The sequence below is a fragment of the Cydia amplana genome, chromosome 26 (genome assembly GCF_948474715.1).
Source record: "Cydia amplana chromosome 26, ilCydAmpl1.1, whole genome shotgun sequence".
Lineage (NCBI taxonomy): Eukaryota > Metazoa > Arthropoda > Insecta > Lepidoptera > Tortricidae > Cydia > Cydia amplana.
In genome coordinates this window covers 7230617-7254423 of record NC_086094.1, presented here as the reverse complement: position 1 = coordinate 7254423, position 23807 = coordinate 7230617, and the positions used below count along the sequence as shown (strand labels likewise).

At 34.7% G+C, this 23807-nt stretch overlaps 2 protein-coding genes across 2 annotated transcripts in view; one reads left to right on the top strand and one right to left on the bottom strand.

The window, feature by feature from the left end:
- LOC134660292 (leishmanolysin-like peptidase) overlaps nt 1-23807 on the top strand; it is a 167033-nt gene that overhangs the window by 34967 nt on the left and 108259 nt on the right. The gene's annotated exons all lie outside the window — the stretch shown is intronic.
- LOC134660203 (uncharacterized) lies at nt 18984-19660 on the bottom strand. Its single transcript, XM_063515929.1, has one exon. The coding sequence runs from the start codon at nt 19540-19542 to the stop codon at nt 19012-19014; it is 531 nt and encodes a 176-aa protein (XP_063371999.1). The 5' UTR covers nt 19543-19660; the 3' UTR covers nt 18984-19011.

Sequence of the window (23807 nt, the reverse complement as noted above, 5' to 3'; positions counted from 1 at the left end):
TAGGTACAGACATTAATTGGTTTATTATAAAACACAATTCCACTAATGAGGGCGCCACTGGACGGTTGACGCAGTCATAAGAGCCTGTCAATACCTATAAGTGAATGAGATAGCACTGTCGCATGTTACTGGGCCCTGGGCAAGATAATAATAAGAAAACTAGCCTCACTTTTTACCTCAATTTACCATTAGTTTGTGTTCCACATGTCCTCTACTTCAGCTTAGCCTTTGGCCTCGCTGCGCCATGCTCGGCCTGCGGTCTCGCTTTTGAATACAATGGACATTGGTTGGAGTCTGTGCTCAACTACTTATCCTGAAGCCTTAAGCACGGCTTTGACTTCGCATGAAAGTTCGCCTCATTGGGGCACTTCTGACTTTTCGGCCCAGGTGAAGATCGGTACCCGGCCTTGCGATATTGTTAACAAAAAATTTCGCGCTCGCTGCGCTCGCGTTTTTGGTTGACCCTGTGTCTACATGTTAGCTTGACTGGTGATTGAATAGAGTTAGACCAAGAAAATTCTGCAATGATTTTGATACCATACGCAGTGCAACTAGTGCAAATGTTATTTATACCTTCGTCATAATTTCATAAAAGTTTTGACGTTTAAAATAACACTTGCACTGCGTGTGTTATCAACTTATCAAAATCGTTGCAGAATTATCTTGGTCTAACTCTAGTAATTTTCATAAAAAACTGGTTAAGTAACATCAATTTCAAGGACATTGGGTGTTGACAGCCCCATAATATGTGTGTAAAAGCGGTTTTATGACATTTTTTCAACGATTTTAACAAGTCTACAAAAGTTTCGGTTTCGGTTTCGGTTTCGGCCGAAACTAGAGCCAAAGCCGAACATTCGGTTTCGGTTTCGGTTTCGGCAAAAAAACATGTTTCGGTCGGACACTATTTATATTATAATTTTAAAAAAATACTGAAATGTAATGATGTGATATATGTTTGGAATCGGCTCAGAAAGCCCTTTCGTTTAATACTAAACACGATAGGTTTTTAAACAATATTTTTTTATTCCTTACAAAAAAAGATGACGTCATAACTCCTCTCGTTTTTTTTTATTTGTTGGGTCAAATTGTTTCAAATGTTCTACAGATCAATCGTACCGATCTTCATACCTTTAACATCATTTGCAGCATTTTACTGAATTTCTCGGTGTACCGCCAGCGCTATATAGGTATACTTGGTCAACCAGATCTTGACAGTAGAAAAAGGCGGCAATTTTGAAAAATGTAGGCGCGAAGGGATATCGTCCCATGGAAGATTTGAATTTCGTGCCTTTTTTTACTGACAAGATTTGGTTGACCAGCTATATACATATTATACTACTCTTTGCCTACGCCTTTGTTTTAAACTTTTTTTTAACAAGTTTTCACAGACAATTAATAATTTGACATAGACACATCAAGGCGGTTTGTTTACAAAGGGGCCTATCGGGAAGTGCGAAAATCGAAACTCAGCTATTTGCCTCTTTATCGCTCGAATATGCAAGAGTAATAGAGAGGTTAGATAACAAAATTTCTAATTTCTGACTGTATTTTTCTTTAAATATTTTCAAATATAATTAAGTTGCGTTATTTTATCACAAAGTTAAAAAGACTTAAAAGACCACTGTCTGTATCATCACCATCAGATCAGCTCGATGGTAACCATAAAAATATTGTATTGTCACCCATATTACATATTATGTACTTATGTAAATTTTCAGCTTCATTGAACACCCGAGAAGTGGGTCAAATCTAGACACGCGGTAGCGTGTCCAGCCAAGTTCAAAGAAAAAGGAACTGGCGACGCAGCAACCGTGTGTAATATTACACGAACCATTTCGAGCTACTTTTGACCCCTTCACAACTTGAAACCTACTTAACCTACACACATGAAATTTGGCACATGTATTCAAGTCCCTTAGCTTGTTCAAAATACACTATTTCATAAACATAGCTCAAACAGTTATTGATAAATTAACCTTTAAAAACCGGCATTTTTGTGACTGACTGACATATAGATCAAAAACCTAACCCACTTCCAGGTGACCTAGAAACTTGAAATTTGGCATCAAGGTAGACTATTAGGTGTATATAGAAGGAAAAATGTGAAAATTGGAAATGATTGATATTTTGATGGAAAAAAAAATAATTAATACTTATAGACCAAAAACCTAACCCACTTCTAGATCACTTAGAAACTTGATATTTGGCATCAAATTAGACTATTAGGTGCATATAGAAGGAAAAATGTGAAAACTGGAAATTATTGATATTTCGATGGAAAAAAAATAATTAATACTTATAGACCAAAAACCTAACCCACTTCTAGATGACTTAGAAACTTGATATTTGGCATCAAGGTAGACTATTAGGTGCATATAGAGGGAAAAATCTGAAAACTGGAAATTATTGATATATCGATGGAAAAAAAAATACTTATAGACCAAAAACCTAACCCACTTCTAGATTACTTAGAAACTTGATATTTGGAATGAAAGTAGACTATAAGGCGTATACAAAAGAAAAAATGTGAAACTGAAACTTTTTGACAATTAACCGCGCGTTAGCGAGGGTCTCCTTTTCAGCTTAGGCAAACTGCTTTCATGATGAATACTATAGTAATTTCTGTACAAAAAGTAATGATATCCCAACAAAAACATAAATGTGAAATGAGAGCCAAGTTCAATATTGAGAATATGTGTCGTTGTTAACTCGCCGACAAAAGAATTGAGATCTATATGGGTGCCAAGTTCTGTGCTGTGTAGAAAATCCTGAAATTATAAAGGATTTGTCTTGGCTAGTTTTTACGTATAGGCATATAGGTAATATATATTTTTCTGTTAGTTTTTCAAAAACTTGGTTTGTTGTTAAAAACTAGCCAAGACCAATCCTTTATAATTTCAGGATTTTCTACACAGCACAGAACTTGGCACCCATATAGATCTCAATTCTTTTGTCGGCGAGTCAACAACGACACGTATTCTCAATATTGAACTTGGCTCTCATTTCACATTTATGTTTTTGTTGGGATTTAATTTGCATGATTTGATTGGAACCACATTGGAACAGACAGACAACCAACGGGACAGATGAAACTAAGTAAAAGCTTGAAAAAATGTGGCTTTTTCAATTTCTATTGCAACTTCAGATGAAAACGGGGTCTCTATTGTTTCCCAAATAGTTTTAAGCCATAATGTATTGTTTGCTCGAATTTTCGTTAGTCATAATTCATTTGGTTCAGAAACGCGTCACTTTTCAGGATTGCCATAAAACAAATCTAACCTAACCTAACCTATCTATAGGATAACCTAACTAAAATCTTGAAATGTTAACGGTTTCAGTTTTATGAGTAATGATAATATGACAAACAATACATTATGACTTAAAACTTTATGGGAAACAACGGGACCCCATGAAAACGTCCTTATTGAAGCATAAGGATCCTTAATTTATGGAAAGCCACATATAACAACCAATTCGAGGCTACTAGGTGGCAAAATACGACTCAATACGAGTAGGTAGGTCAAATACACGAGAGTAAGGATTTATATTTGGCCAAATATTCTTGTGACAAAGTTATTCTTCCTCGCGTTATCTCGATTTTGCCACGGATCATGAGAACCTATTGTTCGCTTGACAATTAATCCCAAGGATTGGCGTAGGCACTAGTTTTTCCGAAAGCAACTGCCATCTGACCTTCCAGCCCAGAGGGTAAACTAGGCCTTATTGGGATCTGTTAGGCTGTTAAAGTTTAAAGTTACCTACTCGTAAGTCTCGTAACACAACATATAAGTTTCACATAACAAAATTACTTACATATATATATATATATATATATATATATATATTATGTACCTAAACATATTACTTTTCTAAAAAAAGGACTGAAATCTAGTGCTGCGAAGAAACGGTATTTTTGTTCGGCTTTTTTGTTGCTATTTTGGCATATGGATACATGGTAGAAGAAGTAAGTATGGAATCCTCCTCCGTTTTGCGTGGTCCGACGCACCTGGCCGGGTTTTCGCGATTTTCCGTCAATGTCTGTCAATACCTTAGTAGGTATATATTGGGCATTCTAGATCATTTAACCCTTTCCTGCCTTAACGAGACAGAAACCAAGCTGTTCATAAGATCACTTTCAACAAAAACTTTCGTGTAACCGCATTTGGCCGCTCACTGCGTTCGCTCTATGCGTTTTACGAAAGTTTTTGTTGAAAGTGATCTTATAAACAGCTTGGTTTCTGTCTCGTTAAGGCAAGAAAGGGTTAAATGATCTAAAATATCCAATATACACCACGAAAGATTTAACAGTTTGCGTTTAGACACCTAGCGATCTCGATTCGTGTTTTAAAACACCCAATGCAACGTTATAAACAGTTATAATTGAATATCAGTTTCATTACACGAAAAAACGTTACATAGTGTAGACGTTACTAGATTGACAAGATATGAAGTTTATTAAGCAAGCACAGTCACTTGATTTACACAAAGACTATTTGATTTCTAATAAAACACGTTTACGTCATGGTAAACTTTTACCAAGCACCATTCGTTGTCTCATTTGCGGTCCATCTAACTGTGGAAAAACTAATTTAGTTATAGGTCTTCTTATGCATGAAAACGGATTAAGATTTAGAAATGTGTATGTTTATTCCAAAACTTTATTCCAACCTAAATACTTATTTCTAGAAAAAGTACTTCAACAGGTGTCTGGAGTATCATTTTATAAATATAATGAAAACGAACAAGTCTTAAATCCAAATCAAGCAAAACCAGATTCAGTCATGGTATTTGATGATATAGCATGTGAAAAGCAAAACAACGTTAGAGATTACTTTTCTATGGGACGACATTCCAGAATAGATTGTTTTTATCTTAACCAAACATACACAAAAATTCCCAAGCAATTAATAAGAGATAATGCTAATCTTATTATACTTTTTAAACAAGACGAACATAATTTACGTCATGTATATAACGAACATGTAAATACAGATATGTCTTGGCAGCAATTTAAAGAAATGTGCGCTAAAATTTGGTGTGCACCATATAATTATTTAGTAATAAATAAAGATTGTGAAAGAAATAAAGGATGCTACAGAAAGAACTTTGACACTTTTGTTATTCTTACTGAATAAAGACATATAAGAATAAACACAAAGTGTTGCTCATCATTTCAAATATTATCGTCTACAAAGTAAGGTCTTTATTCGCAGTAACTATGGAAAAAATGACTAAACAAGAAATTGTAAAATCAGCAAAGGCTGTTAAGCGAAAACTAAAATTGATGCGTGATATGACAAGTGAAAACCAAACATTCCTAGAGTCAGTTCTTAAGCCAATCACGCAGCCTCTCAATGAAATCGCAGAACGAAGCGGTATAAACGAAAAAACGAAAAATGAGTATGAAAAGAGTCCTGATTACCATAGTACACCAAAAAAACTGAAGTTGAATTATAGTGATACTAAACCAAGTTCATCTCATGATGAAACGGTTTTCGAACTAAATCGTTCGAGCACAAAATCTAAAGAACATCGTTTAGAAGGAAAAGATGTAAAAAAAAATGAATCAGATTTTGAAGAAGAAAGTGAATTAGAGGAAGATTATTCCAACAGCGACAGTGTTGCAACAGATGAGGAGACTTTCGAGAGTGTTTCCAGTTTAGATAGAAACTTTTCGTCTCCACTATCATTTTCTGCAAAGGCATTTGAAGATGTACCTTATGGAGTCAGACTAGACAGAGGTAAACTTATGATGGGGTTGCAGAGGGTTTACGTGGCAGATAAAACTATTACTATTAATGGACATGCTTTTCAAAAAACTCAAGGGCTTGTTCAATTGTTATTTAAGAAAATTCCGAATTTAAATTTAGTAACCGAAGACGATAAAGAAAACTACAAATTAATGTTACATCAGACTAATGCACACCGCCGGGATTTTGACTCCACAAAACCTATCAAAAGTAATAGAGGAAGCAAGTATTTGCAAGTAATCAAGCCGTTATTTAAACATACAAGAGTCAGCAACAGTACAGATAATCTTGCAGTTGGTGACGGCTTAAATTTATTAAAGAAAGTTCAGTCTAATACCGATTACGTTTACTGGGATGATCCAAACGAGCTAGTTGATAGGCTAAAGTTACTAATCGCTTCTCGCGACGCTGGTAACCAGGGATGTTGCGAACATCCGCATCCGCATCCGCAACCGCGGAACATCCGCGTTATTTTCAACATCCGCATCCGCATCCGCATCCGCATAAAATCGATGCGGAGCTTATGCGGATGCGGATGTCGAACAAGTCGGTACAGGAACGTCTTAGCGGCGGCGTAAGTGCTAGGTAATTTCGTCATTACCTATAACGAAATCGTCTAGATCCAGAAAAGTCGGCGAAGTTACTGTTTATTAAATATAACGCACCTATATTCTTGCTCAAATACTAAACGTTCGGTTTTTTTAATAAAAAAATACTAAAAATGTAATATTTGACGTTTTCTAAGTACCTAATCTTGACATCCGCATCCGCATCCGCATCCGCGGATGTGAGCCCTTAAAAATCCGCATCCGCATCCGCATCCGCGGATGTCAAAAAATCTGCATCCGCAACATCCCTGCTGGTAACACTGGTCTTGAAAATGAAATAATATCGATTGTTGAAGAATTACGTGAAGCTGGCATTATTCAATAAAACCATTCATCTCGTTTATAAGCACATCAGTTCACAGTGACAATTGAACAAATGCACACGGACAATGAATATTGACAAATTTGGTCACCACGTACATAAACGTTTACGTATTGATCAAAACTATAATGATGCACTACAAAAAACTGATAACGGTGATTACAATTTGAGGTCATCAAGGCTAAAAGGTTTAAAATCCCCTCTATCAAACGATGAAGCGGTTAATAAGGAGTATGTTGATCATATAAATAAAACAGTTCAGACTAATATGGCTAACATAATAATTCGTCTCCAACACATAAACTCAATCTTAGACGAATTTGACAAAAAGTTTTGCACCAAAGCAGATGTTATTAAAATCGTAAAGGAGAAATAAAAATGAGCAAACAAGAAATTGTAAACGAAATTCATAGGGATGCAAGAAAAAATTTTAAACGTTGCGCGGTTGTACTAAAAGGAATTAATGATTTATGGCAAGCTGATTTAATCGATATGATTAAATTTGGTTCAGTGAATAATGGATATAAATACATATTGGTTGTTATAGATTGTTTTTCAAAATATGCGTGGGCAATACCTTTAAAAACGAAAAATAAAATAGAAACCACCGAAGCATTCCAAAACATCTTGGATTCTAATCACGTACCTAGCAATTTACAAACAGATATGGGCAAAGAGTTTTATAACGATGTATTTCAACAGTTGATAAAACTAAAAAATATAAACCACTACTCTACATACTCTACCAAAAAAGCTTCTATAGTAGAAAGATTAATTAGAACACTTAAAGCAAAATTATATAAACATTTTAGTTTATATGGAAATTACAAATGGATTGGGAATCCTTTAAATAACATAATTAAAACCTATAACGCAACTAAACATAGAACAACTAAATTTAGACCAACTGATGTTAATTCCACAAATGAGCAAATTGTGAGAAAGAATATCTTAAATAGTAAAAAAAAGCAATCTCTAAAGAAACCAAAGTTTAAAATAGGAGACTACGTACGAATTAGTAAGTATAAATCAGCTTTCAAGAAAGGTTTTACTCCAAATTGGTCTACAGAACTATTTTGTATTATCAAAGTGAAGAAAACCAATCCTGTAACGTATAACATTGAAGATTCTCATAAAAATATTATCCTCGGCTCGTTTTACGAACAAGAATTACAAAAAACAGTTTATCCAAATGTGTATCTTGTTGAAAAAGTTATAAAAAAAAGAGGTAACCTACTATTTGTCAAATGGTTAGGTCTGAGCGAAGCAGAAAATAGCTGGATACACAAAAAAGATATAGTTTAAATATAAATAATAGTCATACTATATTTCTTCACATAACATAACAAGTAATGCAAGGAAGAGGACTAGTTAATAGTGTGATAAATAACCTACCTTTTGAGTTACATTTGCCTGGTTATAATTATTGTGGTCCAGGTACAAAACTTAAGGAAAGGTTGTTAAGAGGAGACCGTGGTATTAATCCATTGGACGAAGCCTGCAAGCAACACGATATTGCATACAGCAATTATTCAGACATACCTCACCGTCATAAAGCTGATAGCGAGTTAATAAACATGGCCAAACAAAGAATTAAATCGGCAAATGCTAGCAAAGGTGAAAAATTAGCTTCGTGGTTAGTTAAGAAAGTTATGAAAGGTAAATTGCGAGCTGGCGCTGGAATGAAATCTTTTAAAACTGTTATTTCCAAGATTCGAAAACATATTAAAATGCGAAAACCTAAAGGTCGATCATCAACAATTAAATGTGCATATAAAGCAGCAAAAAAGTTACTTCATAAAAATGTACCTATTCGTTTACCACGCATTATTCCAATTCCAAAAACTGGTGGTATTTTGCCCTTGATACCTATTTTTGCTGGTTTGTCAGCATTGGGCTCATTAGCTGGCGGAGCGGCTGGTATTGCAAAAGCTGTAAATGATTATAAATCAGCCCAAAAGAACCTGCAGGAGTCAGAACGTCATAAAAAAATGATGGAGTCGATTGCGATTGGCAAAGGCTTGTACATAAAACCTTATAAGAAGGGTAATGGTTTGTTTTTAAATGCATCAAAAAACTAAATAGAAGGCTGCCTAGAAGAGCTCTCACAAACTTAGATTTAATAAAATTCGGAGGTGATATACCATATTTCAGAGGTGTATTTATGCGCGACAATTTACCAAAGCGACCTCGACGGATGGAATGTGCAATTGTTAATTTAGATATTTCTAAGAATATGGGGACTCATTGGGTAGCCTATGTGAAATTGAACACGTATTGCGAGTATTTTAATAGTTACGGAGATATAAAACCTCCTGTAGAACTAATATCATATTTAAAGAAATATAACATTTTTTATAACTATTGTACCTATCAAAAAATGAATACTGTAAACTGCGGTCATCTATGTTTAAAATACTTACGAAACTTTTGGCAAAAAAATAATATAAATTAAGACACAGTCCGTGAATATTACCAGTTCCCAAAATGTCGTTTACCATATCTGTTACCGGATTAACTTCTACGCTTACCACTAATTATACCCCTCCTTTGCAACTTGAAGGAAGTTATGAGTGTGGGCTTCTATATTTTTCAACGTTTAATTCAATACCTAATATTGATAGCAAAAATAACCAATTCTGCTATGGTAATAATGAGTGTATTGAAATACCTGAAGGATCCTATGAACTTGAAGATATTGGTGATTATATAAAAGAAAATGTGAAAGATTGTACATTTAAACTAATTTGTAATAACAATACCCTAAAAACTAAAATATACTGTTCAAAAGATATTCACTTTGAAAAGAAAAATTCTATTGCGAAAACTTTAGGCTTTGGAAATGAGATCTTAAAGGCGAATATAAAAAACTGTTCACAATTCCCTGTCAACATTATATCAACGACTGTTATCAGGATAGAATGTGATATTGTGAGCGGATCATTTGTTAACGGAAAACCTAGTCATATAATTCATGAATTTGTTCCTAACGTACCGCCTGGATATCGAATCATAGAAGTTCCAAGAAATCTTATATATTTTCCTGTAAATCAAGATACCATAAGTTCAATTAATGTACGGATACTTGACGCAAAAAATCAACTAATTAATTTAAGAGGAGAAGATATTCAGTTATATTTCCATCTCAGAAAAAAGGTATAATGATAGACTTTAATAAAAAGTCTATGCAACTTCCTAAAAAAATCAGTATAGATACTACTGTGAAAAGGAAAACACCTGTCAAATTAACAAAGGAAAACGTAAAGTTTTTAAAACTTGTAGGATTATTAAAATGAGTGAAATACTCAGTGTGACAGAGTCTTTTGCTGAAGACAATGCAATTGAAAGCTTTGAAGTTCATTCTTATAGACCATATGTAACAACGTTTAATAAAAACGATGAAATTCGAATACCCATTAATCAACAAGACCTATATATTTTACCGTCCGCTAGTACTTTATACTTAGAAGGCACCGTCAAGGTTATTAACAGGGAATCAAATTCAGAAGTGCAAAGCATTCAATTTACAAACAATTCATTTCTATTCCTGTTTCAAGATATTCGTTACGAATTGAATGGAGTTGAGATTGACAAAGTTAAAAATGTAGGTATCACTACCACTATTAAATCTTTGTTATCTATGAATAGTAATGAATCATCGATGTCAAAAGCATGGGGATGGGATTTGAACGGTACAAAAAATACTCAAGGTGGACGTTTTGCTGTATCTTTACCTTTAAACAAAATTTTAGGATTTGCTGAAGATTTCAACAAAATAATAATAAATTGTAAACATGAATTGATTTTATTGCGAAGCAATACTAATTTAAATGCAGTAAAACTGAATACAAACGAAGTGTTGGAAGATATTGTTATTGACAAAATCGTATGGAGAGTGCCACATATCAAGGTATCTGACCGTCAACGAATACAAATGTTAAAGTTGTTAGAAAAAGACCGTCCTCTGAACTTGGCTTTTAGAAATTGGGATTTATACGAGTATCCACTTCTACCTAAAACAACTAAACATACATGGGCAATCAAAACATCATCTCAGTTAGAAAAACCTCGGTTTGTGGTGCTAGCTTTGTCTACCGAAAGAAAAAATAAATCCGAAACCGATTTTTCTTGTTTTGATCATTGCAACTTGCGTGAAGTGCGTGTTTTTTTAAACTCCACTTATTTTCCATATGAAAGTTTAAACGTTAAATTCGAACACGACAATTATGCAATATTATATGAACAATATACAAGATTTCAACAGTCATATCATGGACGTCGTGCTGAACCATTGTTAAATATACACGACTTTAAAAAATGTACTTTATATGTCTTGGACACTTCTAGACAAAACGATCGTTTGAAGTCAGGACCTATAGACGTAAGAATAGAAATTGAGAGTGATAAAGAAATTCCTGACAATACATCTGCATTTTGTTTAATATTTAACGATTGTATTGTGGAATATAAACCTTTAAGTAGTATTGTAAAAAAAATATCATGAACTTAGATTATTATATTGCGGACATACAAGGCTTTAAAGATGCTCAGAATACATTCATTATTAAAGAGTTAGCTTTGGCTGCTGATGACTTTACTCTGGTATTTTCAATAAAGCCACCATTTCCTTATTCACGATTATCGCATGAAGAACGTAAACATGTGCGCTGGATTGAAAATAACTTCGGTTTTCGTTGGAGTGATGGACATATAAGTTATAGTCATTTCCAAAATATTATAATTCCCTATCTCGAAAATAAAAAAATATATGTGAAAGGTCTAGAAAAAACGAAATGGGTGCAAAATTTATGTGAAAACTGTTACGTTACTGATATTACAGAAAATGGCTGTCCGAATTTTGTAATACTTTATAATAAGTTTCTTAAGGAAAAAAGTAAAAGTACTTTATATCATGTTATCAATAAACACTACTCATTAAGAAATGTCATTTGTATCAAGAAATGGTATGATAATAATTGTACAATTAACATGAACTAATTATATTGTTTTATGATTGTTGATATATTTATATATTTCTTAGTTTAAGGATTGAGTTATAATAAAACATTTTTTTTCATAGCATGCTTTTATTTATAAAATTGTTATTTGCGATTACAATCCCCGTTTATTAATTTCCTTAGATATCTTATTGATAATATTTTCCGTGGAGTCTAAAATTTCATCGACAGGGTTTTTAACAACATATTGTGCACTCATACTTAAAAACTCACTATCACTATCGTCCGATGAAAAATCAACTTGTTCTGTCATGCTCTCCGTGAAGTCATAAATCTTGATTTTTATTAAACGCTGACCTCTTTGAAACTCTTTGCAAATTACGTACGATGTTCGAGCCTGGTCTTTAAGTTTTTTTTTAGATAATGATTCTCGTTTTTTGTTTTTGGGTTTAGTTTTTTTTGAATCTGCATTTTTTAAATCTTCATTTTTCCAATCTTCCATTCGTTGTGTAAACCCTTCCAAAGGGTCTTGCGCGTACACATTCGTATCGATGTCCTAAAGAATAAGACGAAATATATTAATTTATTAGTTGCCTACTTGTTTTATACTATGTAAGAAAAGATAAATAATAAATGGTCATCATAATACATAAGTACAATATAAATAGTACAAAGATAAAGATTAAGAAAATAAATAAAAAACAGGAAAGGCCTACCAGTACACGATAACTGTTACTATCAGTTACACAAAAAATAAATAAAAGTCAGATATAATTAAAACTTACATGATATAAAGGAAAACTATCCATTGCAATGACCAGCAGATTGAAGAATGTGGCTTCAAATGAAACTTCTAAGTCCCGCTGTAGTTGCCTCCTCTTTTGTCAGCAGCCCGAACAAGTCGAAAGATTCATTCCACGGTGATGGCTCCTCATTTCGTTTCACAAATCTATGTAAGAAATAGTATAAAATAAATAAATTGTCCCAAAATAAAATAATGGGTTCTTGAATTGTAGTCCCAAACGACCTTCATAGCTCCATCATTTTTTTTTAATAAAAAAGTGACTAGATAAAAACTAGGTACTTAACGCCAACCAATTTTTTGAGCAACAAAATTTCTCAAGAATCGAATGAAAAATGCTGAATTTTATACTAAATATTTCATACAATGCTTACGTTTTAGAAGTAGACGCCTTCTGCTTTTTATTGTTAGAAGCTTTCGTGTCCCCTCCGCAGATCTGAAAAATATAAATATTAGTTAATAATAGTTCGTGATAATTTAACTACCTTTGTATATCGAAATCAGATATATTATTTTTTCATTTACATGAAACACAAAGTTTAAATCACCTTTTCTGTGCAGGAGTCTTCTGTTTCTTTCCAGTCTGCTCGTTAAAAACCTCCTTTTCCTCTGAGTCCGATCTAAAGAATAAATAATATAAGAATTAATTATCACTCATAGAAAGAATATTTTTAATAGGAAACAAATGAAATTGTAACAATAATCATAATTACCTCTGTGCAAGGTCCTTAGTCTTGGAATTCTTCTTGCTTGTCATACAGGACATGTATTCGCAGGTTGAGTCATATTCTGAGTCCGACCTGGTAAAAAAACAAAATTGTTATTTAAACTACCTATATTTGCATATACTTTGCAAAATACAGTATTCAATAATTTAAAAAGAAGTTATGTAAAACTAAATGGTTAACTTACTTACATGGTTATTAAATTATTTGCACTGGAATAGTCTTCAAATTTAATCTTGATAGTTCTTCACCTCAGGATTGTCACAACAATAATGAATTATTTAAATTAAATTATAAAAATTTTAACCTTGCCGTCAAACGCTAGGGTTGTCACAGTTATTTTAAGCCTTAACTTTACTGCATTTATTTTTTTTATTTCATACTTCTTTTAAAGTATTTTTAATTTATAAAGACTTGTTTGAAATTTTATGAAATGGTTTAATAGCCTTTGGAAGAAAAAAAAATCATTTTTAAAATTAAAAAAAATCGGGCTTATTGCTAGATCGCCTGTTGTTTACCTCTAAGTTAATCAATTTTATTCTCTGTACTAGTTTATATAGAGTGTTCCGTAAAAAGTATTTGTATTGTATTGTATTGTAATAATGGGTGCTAATACTTTTGGACAAGGCTGTATAATTTACCTGTTGGTCCACTTCCCTGCTTGACCAAAATCTAGGTATAGCACGTAGATAATAACATCTCTGTAAGATCAAAATTGATGAAATATTGTGTTTAGTTTATAGTTCTAGTATTATTACGAGTTCAGTTTAACAATACAAAACCTTTTTTTTTTAATAGAAAAACATTATGGGATTCAAATATATAATTATAGACACTTTTTTTTTTAAATTTATTATATAGACTTCCAGTTTGCATTCACAAAGGAAAGATAGACAAACATACATTCGTAATAAATGCTTCATGTACAACCCTATTCCCACATTGCATCACACTAAAGTTTCATGTTAACAACTCGTGTAAGTAATAAGAGTCTCAATCGCGGACCGACTCAAATGCATGCTCAGCGGTATGCACACCGGCAGGTTAAAGGTTCGAAATGTAATGGAGTAGAATTCCGCTCACATATAATAATATAACTTTTTTTTTTACCTTTTACATTGAAATTAAATAGTATTCGATTTTCTTATTGTAATTTAATTAAATTAATATTATATTATAATAAATAACTTTTTTTTTATTACTATTGTAATAAATTTTACTGTATAAATTCATATTAATATGTAATAATCTGTATCACTTAAAATGCAATAATCTAACCTTTTTAATTCGAAAATCATCATCATCATCATCAGCAGTAGCATTATATCATCCTAATGTCTTTATTATCAAAATAGAATAAAAATTATAAAAATATTGTTTAACTATTCTTTATATAATGTAATTTAGTTTTATACTTAATTACATAAAATATTATTATATAGGGTAAGGTAAGCTCTACAAATTATAGAGAAATCGACGATGAAATTTTAAAAAATGTTTTATAATAAGTCTCTATTTGTTATGTCAATTTTATTATTATTTATTTATAAAGGCTTCTAATAGTTTTTCATAAAATAATAGAGAAATGTAAGACCGTAAAGTAAATATTATATAGTTGTAATATCGACTCCATGGATCTAAACAACAATCTTTTACCGAGTAACTCAAATGCGTGCTCAGCAGACCTACAGGTTCGAAATGTAGAAGAGTAGACATTCCTCTCTCATAAATTTATTTTTACATTTTGTATCTAAATAGAAAATAATATGGTATTCGATTTTCTTTATTTTTTAATAAGTATGTTTTATTGCTAAAATAATCTGATTTAATTTTTTTAAATTCGAAAATGATAATTATCGTCTTATCATTTATATAATATGTTTATATTTATAATATAATAAAATCAAATTATAATGAGTGTAATCTATCATTGTAATTTGATTTTGTTTTATATTTCATTACATAAAAAAATATCTTCAAATCACAGAGAAATTAATTTTATAATTTGATATAGTGTTTGTTTTAAGTTTGTCTTTTAAATAGTGTTTTGTAGTAAATTCTTATCTATTTGTTGAAAACCTCTCTTTTTGAAAAATTAAAGAAATATAAGTCTGTAAAAATATATACATATAATTGTAACGTCGACTCCATGGATCTAAACAACAATCCTTTATTGACGTCATACATAAATTAATTGAGTTTACCAATCAGAAGCTCTGTCCTACATCGCGCTTTTAAAGTTTTTGCAACTAACTGCATATATACATTTTTCAATTATGATTTGTCGGAGATCCCGCTGCTGTCAACCGGAGCTAGCTGGGTGATCCTAGCACACAAGTTTCTGCCGGGGACTACCTCCCTGGGACTTGCGTCTTGACATGAAGGCTGGCCACCTTTGTGTTGAGCTGTGCTATTAACCAAACATGCAATCGAACGAACAGGAGAATCCATCACTACGCGGTTGATAGTGTAAGGAGGACCCTAAGCAAAGTACGTCAAACGCGGCTTTCTGCCGGGGACCGCCTCCCTGGGAGCTGCATCATGTCATGAGATTGGCCAACTCTATGATGTGTTGTACTTTATCACACACGGCAATTTAAAGTCTAATTTGTACTATAGACTGAAGAATGCTGTCAGATCCTCTGCCAGGGCTCATACGCCTTGGGGGTCTACGTGTTCACAGAGACTGATCAGCTCTGTGACATGGTGTGTTTTGTTGCTTTTAACAATTGGTAAGTCTTATTTAGAAATTAAGTTCAGTAAAAAAAAATATCAATATCAAGATTTGTAATAATCACGTTTTATGATCATAGATTATTCTGATTCGGCTGTAATGCGTATTATCTAAGCATGTGACGTTTGTTTTCGTCAAAGTAAAGAGTGTTTTTTTAAGTAACGTTAAAAATTGATAAGTGTAATTGAGAAATTAATTTCAGTAAGTAATAAATACATCAATTGAGATTTTATAAATAAAAATTATTTACACAGATCATACTGATTCGATTGTAAAGCGTATTCTGATTTAGTATCTAAGCGTTTGACGTTTGTTTTAGACAAACCATGTTAAGGCATTACAATTATAAAATATTTAATGTCAACGTTTAGGTTTTAAGCCCTTCAGTACAACCTGTGTCCTTAAGGCTCATACCCTAGTCCAACAGAGGACTGATGTACCTTACATCCTGTACTTCGATTAAATATTTAAGTTTAAATGCTTTGACATTTTGTGTCTGTAAACTGCTACTTGACTTAAACATTCCTTATTTAAAACAATTTAAACGCGAATCGAGATCTCTAGGTGTCTAAGGACAAACTGTTAAATCTTTCGTGGTGTATATTGGATATTTTAGACCATTTAACCCTTTCTTGCCTTAACGAGACAGAAACCAAGCTGTTTATAAGATCACTTTCAACAAAAACTTTCGTGTAACCGCATTTTAGTTTTTCCACAGTTAGATGGACCGCAAATGAGACAACGAATGGTGCTTGGTAAAAGTTTACCATGACGTAAACGTGTTTTATTAGAAATCAAATAGTCTTTGTGTAAATCAAGTGACTGTGCTTGCTTAATAAACTTCATATCTTGTCAATTTAGTAACGTCTACACTATGTAACGTTTTTCGTGTAATGAAACTGATATTCAATTATAACTGTTTATAACGTTGCATTGGGTGTTTTAAAACACGAATCGAGATCACTAGGTGTCTAAACGCAAACTGTTAAATCTTTCGTGGTGTATATTGGATATTCTAGATCATTTAACCCTTTCTTGCCTTAACGAGACAGAAACCAAGCTGTTTATAAGATCACTTTCAACAAAAACTTTCGTAAAACGCATAGAGCGAACGCAGTGAGCGGCCAAATGCGGTTACACGAAAGTTTTTGTTGAAAGTGATCTTATGAACAGCTTGGTTTCTGTCTCGTTAAGGCAGGAAAGGGTTAAATGATCTAGAATGCCCAATATATACCTACTTACCTTATTTCTGACGAACACCTAAAATAATAAGTTTAAAATTAATCTCAATGTCTCCAGTTTGCTGTTCATTCAAACTGACAAAATCCAAATTTCTGAGGCAATATACGACCGCTGTCTTATATAAGCCATTAAAATTCATCATGAATAACCCCACGTTGCGTTGTTATAAATTTAATGAAATAAATAATTATTGTATTTAATTTATAACAACTAATTAGGCATAGCGTCCAATTTAGAATATGACACAGGCACTAGTTCTTACGAATTTTACCTTAATTTATTAATCAAAGGACCTGAGGTAAAAGTGAGAAGAGGTTAATAAGCAGATGCACCAGCTAGTCGCCGACGCTCCGCTTCCCCCGGGATTAGCCCTTAAGCCTGCACCTAACAGACTGGCTCATAGGGGGCTATGAGCTTGCTGTTGCGTCAATTTTCATTTTTAGAAAAAAAAAACTAGTCTACTAACTACTAACAACACAATAAATGCTTATTTTGCCGCATTCTTCACTATCTCTCCCTATTTCACTGCCATCTAACCCAGAGGACAAAAATATAGCTTATTGTGGCTACTGGCTACTCCGTCTTCCTCATGACTCATGATATTTTACTTCACCATAAAGTAATTGGTGTAATATCAAATGATATTTTTCACACAAGTTACAAGAAGTTCATTGCTAAGAGCCGGGGTTAGGACCCACGACGATTGGTTTAAAATTTAAACTTTATATATAATTTGTTACCTAGTAATTATACTAAATCTGTTTTCTTTTTGACATTTAGTGGTATATGTATTGCTGTATGTTTATTGTCAAGTTTTTTTTAATTCTGGACAATTGTCATATATTCGTTTTCATGATAGATCTACACCAACGCAACTGCATGTCATGTTCTTGCGGTTTATTTTTATAACGCCAAGATCGAAATTTGACTGTTAACTCCATCTTGCGGCGAGTAGGGGAATCAAAAAACTATAGAAAATAGAAATGCAGTTTACTCTATGCCATAGAATCCCCTTTCAAATGTCATAAATCCAAACATGGCGGCCATACCAATAGACAACCAAGTCTAGCGATGAAATGATTTGTTTACATGAGATTCACTGACAGGTGACACACTTTACCTATTCGACAACCCATGATTGTTCAGATTCAAATGAACTTCAACATGCGACGTCAAAAGTGGCATGTCGAATAAGGCCCCTGTCATCTATAGGTAAAGAACTATTTTGTGTATTTTTTTCCCAAATGTTAGACCCAGTAGTTTCGGAGATAAAGGGGGGGGGGGGGGTGGTCGGACAGACAGACGCACGAGTGATCCTATAAGGGTTCCGTTTTTTCCTTTTGAGGTACGGAACCCTAAAAAGCATGGAGTCGGCTTAACCTCCTGTTTTGGATTAATTCCTTCTCGGCTCACAGTTGATTTCCATCCTGTATGTGTATAGGTATATTCTTTTCAAAGTACCTATATACCTAAGCTTATTAAGCCATTTTACAAACACTAAACATAAACGAGGTAATTTCGACCAACTACATTATTTTGTATCTTTAGAGAATATTACATTTTCAATATACTTAAATACGACTACGAGGGCTCCTGAGAATAATATTTATCACTTTCACGTGAACAAAGGTATGTGTTGGCGCAGGTTCTTGAGAAATGATGTAGTCGACACGATGTGGATTTTTACAACGTTTAATTATACTGAGCGATTAAATTACATGATTTTGAAAATCAAATATATATGGACGCGCGACCGAGCTATGCGTGGTGTCGGCGTCGTAGCGGATTGGAGAATGGCGGCCTGTCGCCGGCCGCGGCACCGTGTAGATGGAGCGTGTATGTGTGCGCGCACGCACACATGGATGGAGCGTTAACAGGCTGCCCCCCTTGGGTCAGGAGCTGCCTGATCCAATGTTGATGGAAGTGGGCAGAGCCGATTGTATGCTCTGCGTAGGGTCCCCGTAGTGGTGAGGACGTCGGCGACGCGGTTGACGCCGTCGCTGCCCGGGTGGACGGCTGTGACTCGTCCGAGCAGCCATCGGTATGGTGGTAGGCGGTCATCCTTGATGACGACCATCTCGCCCAGCTGTGGATGCGCACCCTGAGTGCGCCACTTGCTGCGGGACTGGAGCTCTGAAATGTATTCTTTTGAGTATCTTTTCCAAAAATGAGCCTTGAGCTGTTGCACCCTCATGTATTTGGAGAGCGTCGTAAGTGGTCGAGTTTCTTCCACCTGGGGTGCAGGTGGCAATGTGATCGTTCGCCCAATTAGAAAATGTGCTGGACATAAAGGAACTAGATCTGAAGGATCAGAAGAAAGAGGAGTGAGAGGTCTAGAATTAAGTATCCCCTCTATATGAACCAAAACCGAATTCATGTGTTCGTAGTCTAAATTTGTCATAGATAGAACGCGTTTCAAGTGATATTTTACAGACTTGACCGATCCCTCTGCCAAACCGTTAAAATTTGGACTGTAGGCTGGGGCGAATTTGAATTTTATTTCGTTTTCTGCAGAGTAAGCCGTTATGTCAATACTGGTTTCTTTTAAAAATTTAGCTAGTTCATTACATGATCCTACGTACTGAGTACCGTTATCTGAAAATAAAATTGCCGGCTTACCTCTGCGGGCAATAAATCGATTTAAAGCGGCAATGAAACCTTGAGACGTCAGATCGGTGACGAGCTCGAGGTGTACTGCTCTCACTGCCAGACAGACAAACACAACTATGTATGCCTTCATTAGTTGAGCGCCGCGACCTTTTCTGTTCAATATCAGGATAGGACCAGCATAATCTGTGGCAGTGTGTGTGAAAGGGTGATCTGCGTGCAACCTCTGTGCAGGAAGTGAACTCATGATAGGCTGGTAAGTACGACCTGAGAAACGAAGACAAGTTAAACAGTCATGTGTTATCTTTCGACAAAGGTTGCGACCGCTTATTATCCAGAACTTATGGCGTAACATGGATAATAGCAATTGGGGTCCTGCATGTAAAAGTATTTTATGGTAATGTTGTACCAATGTTTTTGTTATGTGGTGAGATGCATGTAGCAAGATAGGATGTTTAGTATCGTAATCGTAGTTTGAGTTGGATAAACGACCTCCAACTCTGATAAGGTTGTCCTGGTCAATAAATGGATTTAATTTTATTATTTTATCCTTTGTTGTCAGTGTGCCCTTAATGAGGAATGAAAGTTGTTTGTTGAATGTTTCTGATTGTACCTTTTTACATAAATAAATCAATGCTAATTTTAATTCTGAAATGCGTAATGGACCTACTCGTTTGTTTTTATTTTGACAATTGTGTTTAAATCTGTACATGTAAGCTACAACGCGCTGCATTTTGCTAAAGTTTGAGAACCGTTCAGTGAAATCATTTTCCTGTATATCTGCAGCTGCTGAAAAATGACAACGAGTTTTAATTTCAGGCAAATCAGAAACATCCACACTTTGAGGCTGCAAAGGCCATTGAATGTCTTTTTGGTGTAAAAAATGTGGGCCTTGGAACCACAAAGTTGAATTTTTGAGCTGTAAGGCATTTTGACCTCTAGACCCTATGTCAGCAGGGTTCATATCTGTTGGGACATAGTGCCATGCTGATGGGTCAAAGGCGTTAGTAATTTCAGTGACTCTGTTATGGACAAATTGTTTAAGCTGTTTTTTACAAGTTTTTAGCCAGCCGAGCACAATGGTTGAGTCACAGTGGAAATATATCGAATCAATTTTTAGGCGTAATGAATTTACCACCTTTTTCGTTAGCTGTGTAGCTAGGAGACTACCGCATAATTCTAATTTTGGAATAGTTAGTCGTTGCCTTAGTGGGGCCAATTTGCTTTTTGCAACAAGCAAATGTACATGTACGTTACCGTTTTTAGACACTGTGCGTATGTATACGCAGGCAGCGTAAGCTTTCATTGATGCATCACTAAATGCATGTAATTGAACAGTTATGAAATCGTCGCATAATGCTCTGCGAGGAATTTCTATTTTAGAAATATCTGGCAAGTATTTGACAAACTGGTCCCATTGTGACTCAACCTCGGCCGGTAGCTGAGAGTCCCACGGAATGTTTTGAGACCAAAGAGCCTGGAGTATGAGTTTTGCCTGTAACATGCAAGGGTTTATTAAGCCCAGTGGGTCAAACACTTGTGCTATTGTGGACAAAATAGTGCGTTTTGTTTTAGGGTTTTGCATTGTATGTGGCAATGAAAACAATAATGTGTCTCGTTTACAAGCCCAAAGTAGGCCTAGAGTTTTGGCATATTCATCATTGTTAAGATTTAATAAATCATCATCATCATTGTTTTCATTTATGATTTGAGTTAGAATGGACGGTTTGTTAGACCGCCATTTTCGTAAATGGAAATGAGCGGGTTCTAGCTCGCTAATGACATTTTGACATGTATATATGAGTGTTTGTTCATCATCATGACCAGTGATGTAATCATCAACGTAAAAGTCATGCAAAATCGTTTCGCGTGCAAGTTCGTCCTTGCAATCGATACCTAATTGTTTTAGTGTTCTTGTCGCTAACCAGGGAGCTGAGGCCGTGCCGTATGTAACCGTGTTTAGTTTGTACTGTTTAATTGGTTGTGTGGGATCAGACCGCCATAGGATTTGCTGCAAACTTCGTTGATCATCTCTTACATAAATCTGTCTATACATTTTAGCTACATCGGAAGTTGCAACAAATCTATGTTGTCTGAATCGTATGAGAATGCTCAATAAATCGTCTTGTACAACCGGGCCTATGTGTTGAATGTCATTGTATGACTTTCCTGAGCTTGTGACGGCTGATCCATCAAAGACAGATCTTAATTTTGTTGTGAGGCTCCCCTCGCGTAAAATTCCATGATGTGGAAGAAAATAAGAGAATGTATCGTTTTGAGAGTCTATATTTTCTGACATATGACCTAACTGTAAATATTCGTTCATAAATTTAGTGTATTGCTCTTTGAATTCCGGTTCCCGTTTAAATTTGCGCTCTAATGAATGAAATCTTGTTAAAGCTTGTTCTTTAGAGTTACCTAACACCTCGGGGGACTCTTTAAGTGGTACAGTTACAATGAATTTCCCATCCGAGTGACGCGTGGTAGTACTTGTAAAGATTCGTTCACACTCGCTATCAGCTTTAGATTTGTTATAAACCTTTTCAATGTTAGAGAAACCGTCATTATCAAAAAAATTGTTTAGTTTGTGATTTAGCTCTGTGTTAGAGAAATGGCAGTGGACTGTATTTTGTTTAGTTTTGTTTGAGTTTGGTAATTTGACTACTAGCCACCCTAGCTTTGATTCAACTAGTAATGGTAGATTCTTGCCTAGGGATATCTTATTTAGGCAAAGTACATCCCAAAATATTTCAGCGCTCAGCAGCATCTGCACCTCTGACGGTTCCGAGAATGATGGGTCCGCGAGGTGGATGTGAGAGGGAATTTCGAAAGCATTGCAATTAATTGGATTAGTAGGTATGACATCGGTGATCCGAGACAAAACATGGCAATCAACATCGGTTGTATAATTGCGATCATAGAGTGACGATATAGTGACGTCACATTTTTTAGTGGCTTTTGTAGATTTGTCCTCCAGTAGGTTAACTGAGGTAAATGCGGGATAACTGGGTATCCCTAATTGTTTTTGTAAAGATTCTGTGATGAACGAAATAGTTGATCCGTTGTCTAACATGACACGGACCTTGTGTGTTTGACCAGACTGGTCTTGGACACTGATTATAGCAGTGGAAAGAAGAGCTTGGCTGCAATGTATGGAAGATAGTGTGATGTTGTCTTGTACAGGTTTAGATTGGTCCTGCACGCATGGTAAGACACAGTCACTTTTAGATGATTTGCTAGCCAGTGGTTCTGTGGATTGAGTGTTAATGTGTAATAGAGTGTTGTGACGTTTGGTACACAAACGACATGAACTAAGTCGACAGCGTTGTTCGTCGTGCCCTGCGCGAAGACAATTAGTACAAAGACTCAACTGGTTTATCTTTTCGATGCGAGATTCTATCGGCATAGCTTTGAATTTAGGGCACTGGTATATAGTGTGGTAGTTAGCGCATACAGGGCATTTATGTTGTTTTTGTTTAAATGAGTCATTTACGACAAATGTTCTTGGGCGGTTGTGCGTGACGTCACTGAACCTACGAGGAACTTTTGATTGCGTCTGAGCCTCTTCCATGGTTTCAAGGAGGTCCGCACGACCCTTCAAGAAATTTGTGAAATCACTAAACGTGGGAATACCTACAATTTTGTTACGTTCGGTTTCCCAATCGCGCATTGAGACTGCATCAAGCTTACTAGACATCATATGGATAATTAAAACATCCCAGTGTTCAGTAGGTAATTTTAATGTTTTTAAGGCTCTCAAGTTTTTATTTACCCAGTCTATCATGTTACGCAAGGCTTTGGAAGACTCTTGAGACACTGGCTTTATACTGAACAAAGCATGAATATGATTATTTACTAAAATGCGATCGTTGTTAAAACGCTCGCACAGCAAGTCCCAAGCAACATCATAATTCTCAGTTGAAAACTCTAGTGATTTAATGATTAACGACGCACTGTCTTTTAAAGAGTTCCTTAGATAGTGGAACTTATGGATTTTAGGTATGGATGTGTTATCGTGTATTAGTGATTTATAAGTGTCATGGTACTCTAGCCAATCCT